The sequence below is a fragment of the Oncorhynchus nerka genome, linkage group LG13 (genome assembly GCF_034236695.1).
Source record: "Oncorhynchus nerka isolate Pitt River linkage group LG13, Oner_Uvic_2.0, whole genome shotgun sequence".
Taxonomy (NCBI): domain Eukaryota; kingdom Metazoa; phylum Chordata; class Actinopteri; order Salmoniformes; family Salmonidae; genus Oncorhynchus; species Oncorhynchus nerka.
The window spans coordinates 65099907-65110142 of NC_088408.1; the positions used below are offsets into that span (position 1 = coordinate 65099907).

The window sequence follows — 10236 nt, forward strand, 5'->3', positions numbered from 1 at the left end:
ATATAGATTAAACAAATCGAACACAACATTTAAATCTATACAACATCACCGTGATGGAACCTTCATTTCAAAGGACTATTATTTCTTTCATTGCTCAGTGAACGTCTTCTTACACTACAATATACAACCTGTGCACTTTATCGCAAGCATGTGTCTTTCATGTTGGTGTGCTTGGCAGGCCTATATTTGAATGAACCCAACTAACAACATGTGACTTGCGTGTTTCTGTCTCAAATGTCGGCCAGGAGCTGAAACGGGAGTGACTGAATAGGTATTCATGACTTATTGTCAGCGTATTGTGTAACCAGTTGTCTGGTGCTTCCTGCGGTTCCCATGACGCAGAATGCATTGAGTCCCTATGATGGAGTAAAAGTATGGTGTCTCAGGCGCCAGTGTGACATGGCTCTAAACAGATGGTCCAATAGAGAAAGTAATGCAGGAGATCATGTAAGCTGTAATTTGTTAAATGTTATGAAATATTACGATATAAAGATATAATAAATGGGTCAGGGTGGGTCAGAGAGAGAGAGAGAGAATTGAATTGAATTGAGAGAGGGAGAGAGAAAGAGCGAATTTAATTGAATTGGGAGAGAGATATGCATGAACGTCATGTGACAACGGTTCAACAAATCACCTTTAACCACACTCAAATCTTTGCAACACTGTCAAATCAATATTCCCGTCTTCTTCATCTTCATCTTCTTCTTCTTTCCATGTTGTTTTAGACTAGACTAGATAAGCTCTAAACTAAAGGTATCCAGACATCTAATCAAAAGCAGTCACGGAAAGGATGCGTCCAAACAGCATGACATGGGCAACCAACGAAAGAATACTCTGCATACTTCTTCCACAGCAGTAAAATAGGAATTCGACGATGTTGAAGAACCAATGAACATAAATCGTGGAACGTGACGTAAGGGTCCCTGTAGAAAAGGCGCGGAGTGTATCTCAAGGCCAGAGACCGCGGAACAGTGATAGGGGCTGCCTGCTTGAGTCTTAATGTATAGTCTTAGTCGACTCCTCCTTCTCGATTACTCACATGCATCTTTCTTGGCAAAGAGAAAAAAAATACTAAAGGAAACAGCTTCTCTCAGACCTCCAACAGGATCCAAAAGCAACAAAAATTTAAATTGCTAACGAGTTATAGCTTTTTTGTTGTTGTTAAAAAGCATAGGCTACATGTAGATTTTCATAACATCAATGCTGTTTTAACACCAACTTGGACAGTGTATTTTAGTTATGTGACAAACTGAAGAGGACGCAGCTACATGGAGATGCACGCGCCTACAATCTCAGACGCTGTTGTGTTCTTGATTTTTTTCTATTCCTTCGATTCGTGTGGAAATCATTTTAGTGTTACAGTGATGCAGGAGTAGAGGATTCCAATAAAAGTAGCGACAGTGTCCATTGGTCGAGTTAGTATTGGTCAGCGAAGGACTAATTCATTCGTTTACTAATGCCCTGCAAAATGTTTTAATCCAAATTCCCCTGAAGAAATAGGAGGGACCAGTAGCAGACCCATGCAACGGGGCTTCGATAGTTGGTATGTTTTTAATTCCTTAGGAATTATTTAGCAAATGGCATTTCTTCTCGCATGATAATGGAATAATATATTGGTATGCTGCATATAATTAATTAGCATTAGTAAAACGACGGATTCCGTCACTTTAATTACTGAATTATAGCCTATGAGAGAGAGATGCAGAGATTCGGATGATGATTTCCATTGGCAGATGATAGTGTGGAGAACACGTGTCCATTTTTGCCTCACATTTTTTTTCTGACCCGGAATTCTTACATGTCACACCAAGAAGGGAAATAATCTGACTGCCAATGCACGGGCTAGGTTTGCGTCTTATGGAAATCTTTGGTTGCAGATCTGAGGAAAACACGTATAATATCATCCCCTCTGCGGCAACGATGCTTTTCCACGGACTCCCTGGAGGCGACATGCACGGTGTTGTGGAAGAAATGGAGCGGAGAGGAAAGAGCGAATCCGCAGCTATCAGTTCGGCCATAGACATGGGAGAATCTGAAACGGTAGGCAACAGAACAACCACACGCTGAGGGGTGATTGCAATCGAGAGTATAGCGAGCAGTTGTGTACATATATCATAATGAGCAGCGAAACTTTGATGCCGAAAATGCAGGAGCAGTGCACTATAAAATCATACTTGGGATATTAAAAAAGACTTGGCTATTAAAACTTGTTGGACTACGAAATAACTTTATTGTTATTATTTTGAAAATGTCTTAAACAATGTATATATGATTGTGGAATTATTTTGAATCTCTATCACAATACAATTTAGCGTAATCTAATAATAACAGGCTAAGGAATTCATAGGCATATGCTAATCTGTTAATAGCAAATATCAGGGATGTTTTTACTTATGCACGCTCAAGTGTTTTTAAGCATGACATTGTTCTGGTGTTAGAGATATGTTGTGGATTTAAACGACATCATAATGAAATGAATGTTTCATAATTGTCTACTTTTTAAATTGTACAACATTACACATTCATCAATTCGTTGTGCAAATGAGTATGAGGCCTATATGCTACTGTTTCTGCCCTTACAAATAAGGGTACAATTCATAGACATATTTTTTACCTTTAGTCTAAAACGTGCATGTGTTCAAATCTTGTTTGATTAAATGTAACTTGAGTTAAATTACAAATGAATTCGTTAGAATAGTAACAAATGTGAGGGGGGGGGCGGGGGGTCTTCTTCCTATAACATTGGCATTCACTTTGTTGCCTATATTTTTTGCCTAGGCCTAACGGGTGGGTAAGAAGTGGTTTGATCTTTGATCTGTTTGGCTATATGTGATAATGTATTCGTATTGTGGTGAATTTCCTTGTTTTGTTATATGGTATTAGCCAAATCAAATGTGGCTAAATCCCCCAATAATAATAATTGTCCCAAAAGTGTTTAAGAAATGATCATTTTCAGGAAACTTTTTAAAAGAGTAAAACCATTTTAGAGAATAGGCCTAAAGATAATGAAGTGTGTGTATTTGTAAGTGTGTTTTGATTTGATTAGGAATTCTGAAATCGTAAATCTTGATGCGAGTAAGCCGTTTTATTTCGAGGACTACAGGCTACATAACATGTGCTTTGTTGTTGTTTATGGATTAATGTTTCACTTGTAAATGCACAAAATGTTTATGACAAGGTATGCTTTGGTCTAGAATAGGATACAGTTAGCCTATCTATAGGCCTGTAAACTGGCATATTTTAATTGATGTCAAAAAAATAATTCCTTCATTTCTAGACGAACTAAATAACCCCTGTATTATGCGTTGCAATGCCCCCAGTCAGACATTACAATATGTTCATGCAAAACATCATATTTAAAACAAGGTCTGAGCATATCTTCGGCGGGAAATTATATATTATTTCGATATGGGTGTTTGATGACATGTGGTTGGTCTGTGTTTTAAGTTTGTGTTTGTTTGGTTGTCTTCTAGAACATGCAGTGCATGAACAGTGACAGGGTGGCTCTGTGCGCGGGCTGCGGTGGGAAGATAGCTGACCGCTACTACCTGCTCGCGGTAGACAAACAATGGCACATGCGCTGTCTCAAGTGCTGCGAGTGTAAACTCAACCTGGAGTCCGAGCTCACCTGCTTCAGTAAAGACGGAAGCATCTACTGCAAGGAAGATTATTACAGGTAACTCCATAAACTCCGCAAAAATGTAAAAGGGTTTGGTGATTATGAAGAATAACACACGTTTGAAGTCAGATTTGCCCTAAAAACAGTCATCCCTGGACACATGATATTTAATTTGGGCATTACAACACCATATAATAGGCTTTAATATAGTCTATAGCGTGGCCATACTACAGAGCTTCGACACAGCATTAAAAGTGCCCTTTCGCAAAACGCATTACATATGGCCTGGCCTGTGTGAGAGTTTCAAAGTACTGTTCTGTTTCAAAGCGGGACATGAGTAGGGTTACATAGCTGCCAATGTACTGTATGTGCTACTAATTGACGTGGTTAAGCCTAATTCACATCTAATCCAAATGTGTCCATCCACTGACTAGGTTCTGTTTTCTCTGCAGAAGGTTTTCGGTCCAGAGATGTGCCCGGTGCCACCTCGGGATCTCGGCCTCAGAGATGGTGATGCGGGCCAGGGACTTGGTGTACCACTTGAACTGTTTCACCTGCACATCCTGCAACAAGATGCTAACGACTGGGGACCACTTTGGCATGAAAGACAGTCTGGTCTACTGTCGGCTGCACTTTGAAAATCTCATACAGGGGGAATATCAGACACATTTCAATCATGCGGATGTAGCCTCTCACAAAGGACTGGGACCTGCCAACGCTTTGGGACTATCCTACTTCAACGGCGTGGGGACTGTGCAGAAAGGGCGGCCCAGGAAAAGGAAAAGTCCCGGGCCAGGAGCAGATTTAGCAGCCTATAATGCCGGTAAGACCACAGTGATAACATTTCCATTTAATATAGGCCTTTTCAGAACAACGCCATATTGACTCAGTGGCCACTCCCCCTAATCAAAAAGTTTTCATTGCGTATGACAAAATTACATCACTCTGCAATTTATAATTATTGCCAAGTCCAACGCAGGCCAACAATCATTAAATGGTGGGACTTAAAAGTGCAGGCGAGTCTTTATCCAAATGATTTTAAGCATGGTAATCATTTAAAAAGAGTAACTTAGTTGTTCTCAATAATATATAATCTACATTCGATGCAACGACAATTTTATATAGATGTTGCATGCTTTTAGGCTAATGTGTTTGTTATCTCAATCGTAACAGTTCCTTCTCATTCAAATAGGGAAGTGCAAAATATGTCGCCCTCTTCATTGCATCAGTTAATCTCTAACGATTTAAATAGGCTATCATAATCAATTGATGTTATGATATTTTGTTTTTGCAACCATTTTTTTCAAACCAATATTTCAATGACTTCTTTCTGTTCTTTGATTTAAGGTATAAGGCTATTATTTCTTAGGCCTAAAAGGCACATGGGGCCTATAGCAGAAGACACGTAGCCAATTATTTGATTTTACTACGCAAAGTTGTTTTTTAATCAATCGTGTTCTTTACCTCCATGGAGGTTCGGATTTTGTTAATGTCAGAAAAGTATCGTAGCCTAAAAGGTTGTAATATTGCATATCTTATTTGTGCTCTGGAGAAAGTAAATACCAAATGTGACCATCATTGTAGGCTACACTGTCGTTGGACACGTCTGAGTTAATTTAGGCCTAATATTCAAAACATTTGACATTATTTCTCAGTCGAAATTATAACATGCTGGTTTACCAAATTGCTGCCGATTATTCATCCGAAATCCCCCTCTCCACAATTCAATTGCAATTCAACAGTGTGTGGCAGGGCAGTTTTATCCGTAGCATTTTTCCTCTTGTCCTATAAAAAATGTTTTTGAAGTTCCGGCTTTCGCCTTAGCCATTTTCCACTTGTCAGGCTCTATAGACGTCTAAAGTTCCCCTTCTCGCTCCGATGCGCACTCGGGGACCGGTTGGTCTGGGACGTGGCCCGGATGGGTGTGCACTACAACAGATCAATGAGGCTTGACGAGTTATCCAGTAGTGATTGTGGCCAATGAACAGTTGTTGCAACAGCAAAATCATTTCTATCATCAAGAAAGGCACCTTCAACAAGCATAATTGTCTTCTTGTATCGACATTTGTGTCTTGGGAATGAACCATTGCCGTCAGTTATTGTGTTATTAAGCTGTTTTCAGGTGCATTCCATGCAGCTTTCATCATATAAGTCAATCGTAGAATAAAACATTGACAAAGGGCAGGTGAATCGATCTACCTTCAGGATATTGTCCTACGGGCTATTCAAATAGGCGTATATAAAATCACTTTTCTATTTAGGCCTACGCATCACTAGCCCGTGTGTCATCATTCACTTGGTCATATGAAGATTTTCCACATGGTTCATCATCTGATTGAGTCACCATACTTTTTCATCCAGTAAACCCAAGTAGCATGTCTCACAACATCTAAGCGAGAAGGGGAGGGGGTTGGTCCGCTACTGCCCTCTACTGTTTACGGATTGGGCCACTGACTGCTGTACAGATCAACCCTACTGCATTTGATTAATAAACAAGCTATTTAAAGTAGGCTATTGACTAAAGTCACCTAACAATCGTTCACAAACGAAATCGACGTTGTGTTTTAATAAACATTGAATACGTTTCTGAATGTGTTGTGGTCTGTAGAAGCTAACCTATACATTATTTCCAGCTGCTATTAGAAAGGTACTCAATCAGCCTATCAATAGCTTTTGAGAATTTGCGAAAGATAAATACTTTTTATGTATGCATGGTGTTTGTGGTTTATTATCTGAAGTGTTATCCTGAGAAATTTGAATGACTAATATGTATTGTAGGCAGCATTAAATATGCCTGAACTGTCATGAATAGATAGCGACACTTAAGCATTTGCCAAGAAAATACTGTCATGGAAATGTGTCATGTTTTTGCGTCCACGATTTGATTATCTAGGGCAGAATATAGCATATGACAATTAATATGACAACAGCCATCACACAATTAGGGTTAGTATTATTATTAGTAGTAGGCCTAGTACTAGTAGTAGTAGTATCAACCTATATTAATTCGACTATTTTTGTATTTATTTTACCCGTTTTATGTGCTTATTATTTCAACTCAATTCATGGCATTTTTATTTCGCAAACTGCCAATGCATATTTCACAGCGTAAGACCTCTACGTGTAAAGACACTCCAGCCAATACTAGCCAGAAAGTCATTCACATGCGCATATTGTAATTGGTTGATATTTTACACAACCCGCCTATGACAGCATATAGTGAGTCTCAATGTATGTGAATCTAACACTGGCTATCGCCCTAAAAATGTGTCATTGTTAGAAGTCAATGTTCATGTTAACACTGACATATACAAATATCACAAATACATCAAATATCTTACAAATATAATATCATATTTGGATTATGGTACTGGGTGGTTTAAGGGCCTTATTAGACATTGCTGTTCAATAGTAAGGATGTGGTTGAATTTACAATCACTGTTCAATTATACCTACGATGTTCATGTTTGTATTCCTCTCCACGCTCTCTTGCATTACTAAACCAATTTTAAAACATGGCATTAAAGCCAGCATGTTGCTGATTTGATTAAGGTATCAATTCAATACACAATGTCGAAAAATACATAACACGGTCATGTTTAACTTATCCACTTGTTTGTGAATGAAACACCATATTCAGGTGGACTAACCAACATCTACAATTTGTGTGTGTGTTTGTGTGTATGTGTGTGTATGTATCTGTGTGTGTGGTGTCCTCCAGCACTCAGCTGTAATGAGAACGACGGAGACTCTATGGACAGGGACTCCTACAGCTCCAGTCAGAAGACCAAGCGCATGCGGACCTCCTTCAAACACCACCAGCTGAGGACCATGAAGTCCTACTTTGCCATCAACCACAACCCAGACGCCAAGGACCTGAAGCAGCTGGCCCAGAAGACTGGCCTCACCAAGCGTGTACTACAGGTTAGACACACGGCCTATACTGTATTGTTCCTCATATTTAACCAAATGAGAAACTACACACAAATGGAAAAATAAAACATGTTCTTGTGTATTATGATGGCAATACAATTGAATAATGGGATGAATAAAGGGACATTTTTCTATTTAAATTTCCAGATAGGAATTGTAAGGAGTGGGAGCAGTAAAAACAGTCTGTACAGTTTATTATGGGGAGCGGGGAAGCACAACAGAGAGTGCTTGATTTCCACAAAGACGACAGCAAATTATCTGGGGGACTGAAGAAAAAAATGAGACAAAAAGGTTTCTGAACAAAAATTCTGTAAAAATCGCTCCGCTTTAATTAACGCTCCCAGAAAACAAAGCAGTCATTTTGCTTTGATGCGTTCTATTTTTCATGCCTGTTATTCCAGTTGAAACCTTCCCTCTGTCTTTTCCCCACGGTTCCATCACTAACAGTCGCAACGATGTTGCCTTGCTGTGGTACACAGGTCTGGTTCCAGAATGCTCGGGCCAAGTTCCGGCGGAACCTGATGAGACAGGAGAACACGGGCGTGGACAAGACCTCAGACGGCTCCACCCTGCAGGGGGGCACACCCTCTGGCCCCGCCTCAGAGGCCTCAATGAGCCCCTCCAGCACACCCACGACCCTGACGGACCTGACCAACCCCACCATGCCCACCGTCACCTCTGTGTTAACCTCTGTGTCTGTCAGCATGGATGTTCACGAGTGCAGGAGCCCATCGCAGACCACCCTGACCAGCCTGTTCTGACGCCCCCTCACAGACTGCCCCCTTCAGCTTCCTCTGATGCCCCCAACCCTTTAAGAAAACACCCTGACCAGCCTCTCCCCTGACCCCCCTCCCTCGACTCTGTCCACTCGGAACCTAAACACAGACCCTTGACAGAGACATTGAATGGACTAGAACAACTAAGGTAAAGGAAAAAGGATCTTACTTTTACTCTGAGCCCATTTTAGAATATTTGCATAGTGAGGCTGCAAAGCCTTGCAGAAGGAACCGTTGTTGTTATTCTGTTGTTGTTGTTGTTGTTGTTTTGTTGAGAACTGAAGAGACTTGATTTGCATTTTTTCAGTGTTTACAGAATGAAACTTGGGGAAAAGGAGAAAAAAAACTGCTTAATTTTGGAAATTCATTTTTTTCCAGCACAATATTTATGTTGTTGTACAGGAGTCACTGTTAGGAAACATTGAGAAGGATTGTAAAATGATGGGAAATCTGAGATTAAACACAGGCTAAGATATCCTAAGACTGCAATGTGCCTTACACTCCATTTTATCTTCAATTGGCCCCAACATATCCAGACCTATTTCTCCCACTAACATCAGATAGATACACATGTTTTGAACCAACAGAGAGTATTTTGGATCAAGGGTGTAGGAGTAAATGTGTGTGTGTTCCGTGTGTCTGGTGCATGTGTCTGTGTGTGTGTGTGTGTCTGTGTGGGTTTGTGGTCTTAACTGCTGTTGAATAAATCAAAAATTACATATTTACACGCACACACAGACACAGATCTGGCGTATGATATCATACAATAGGTTGAAATGAAACAGCCAATGAAAGCTTGTTTTGTTTTGAAATATTGTGATCTTACGATTTGCATTTATCTTACAAGAACATCAATTCTATACCTCATTTACATAAGAACTTGATATCAATGAAGATGGTTTTGCTGGCTAAATCCTGCTGTGACACACAGTGCACACTGGCATCCCGACCTCTTACCTCAACTCAGCTTCCACTGTTCAACACAACTGGGAATTTTGAATTGCAATTGGTCAAAATGTTGTTTCCCCCAACAGGAGTTGAAGCACTAAAAGCCAATATAAGGCTATTTTCAAGTGTATCTTTAATCAGACACAATGTAGCATGATATATGTAGGCAGCGTGTTATGTCCAACCAAGAGAAAAGGCCAGCTATTTATATTTGTGTTACAGTAAATACCCTAATTATCATAAAGCTCTAATTGTGGGCTTCTGTTTAAGTTGTGCAACCATTTACTTCCAAATTCTGTTACATGAAACAACAGTCAACTGGCTACAAATGTTTAATTTTCCCTTTTGTGTACAGTATCACAAGCCAGATATTTTACTCATAGGGAAAAAAAGATGAGTTTACGAGTGAGAATACGCAGTCATACGGTTCCTTCCACCTTCATCCCTGAAACACTACTACTACTACTACTACTACTACTACTGTACCAGCTACTGGTCTCCAATGATGTATGGTTATTGACTGAGGACTTACTGTTTTCCTGCACCTTCTTGTACAGATCCTGACCCTTCGATGTAGTCTTCAGTTCTGTAAGAAATATAAAAAATTAATTATAACTTATGTCATCCTTACAAATTTGTTCCTTCACGTCTGTGAGTTTTGTATTACACCATTAAAAGCACTAACCTATTTTGCATTGCTCGACTAAAGCCTCACATTGAGATGGTCTGTCATCTCTCTACTGTAGTGGATGGTGGTACTGTAGATGTATTGTCATAGGATCAAATCTGTCTCTACATATGCATTCCCTTCCTTTCAGCATTCCAGGGATTCTGTGCTCGTGTGGCAGATCCAGTCTAGAACCATTATTGGAATTGCAGAAATGAGGGTCATGCGAGGCCTGCTCACATAACCATTCAGACCAGGGCCGACTGGCTTTTATATGAGCTAATGTTTTTTAG

The 10236-nt window shown here is 39.9% G+C and overlaps 1 protein-coding gene across 1 annotated transcript; it reads left to right on the forward strand.

Moving 5' to 3' along the window:
- The first annotated feature begins 971 nt into the window (after positions 1–971).
- Positions 972–8367, forward strand: LOC115139881 (LIM/homeobox protein Lhx2-like). The gene is made up of 5 exons (XM_029677721.2): positions 972–2040; positions 3474–3676; positions 4072–4442; positions 7341–7543; positions 8032–8367. The coding sequence occupies exons 1-5, from the start codon at positions 1834–1836 to the stop codon at positions 8311–8313; spliced, it is 1266 nt and encodes a 421-aa protein (XP_029533581.1). The 5' UTR covers positions 972–1833; the 3' UTR covers positions 8314–8367.
- Positions 8368–10236: the final 1869 nt, after the last annotated feature.

Excerpts from the sequence above, each read along its gene's own strand:
- LOC115139881 (XM_029677721.2), top strand. The coding sequence starts at position 1,834 with ATGCACGGGCTAGGTTTGCGTCTTATGGAAATCTTTGGTTGCAGATCT. Across the intron at positions 2,041-3,473 it reads ACATGGGAGAATCTGAAACG|AACATGCAGTGCATGAACAG; the intron begins GTAGGCAACAGA and ends GTTGTCTTCTAG. Across the intron at positions 4,443-7,340 it reads TTTAGCAGCCTATAATGCCG|CACTCAGCTGTAATGAGAAC; the intron begins GTAAGACCACAG and ends GGTGTCCTCCAG.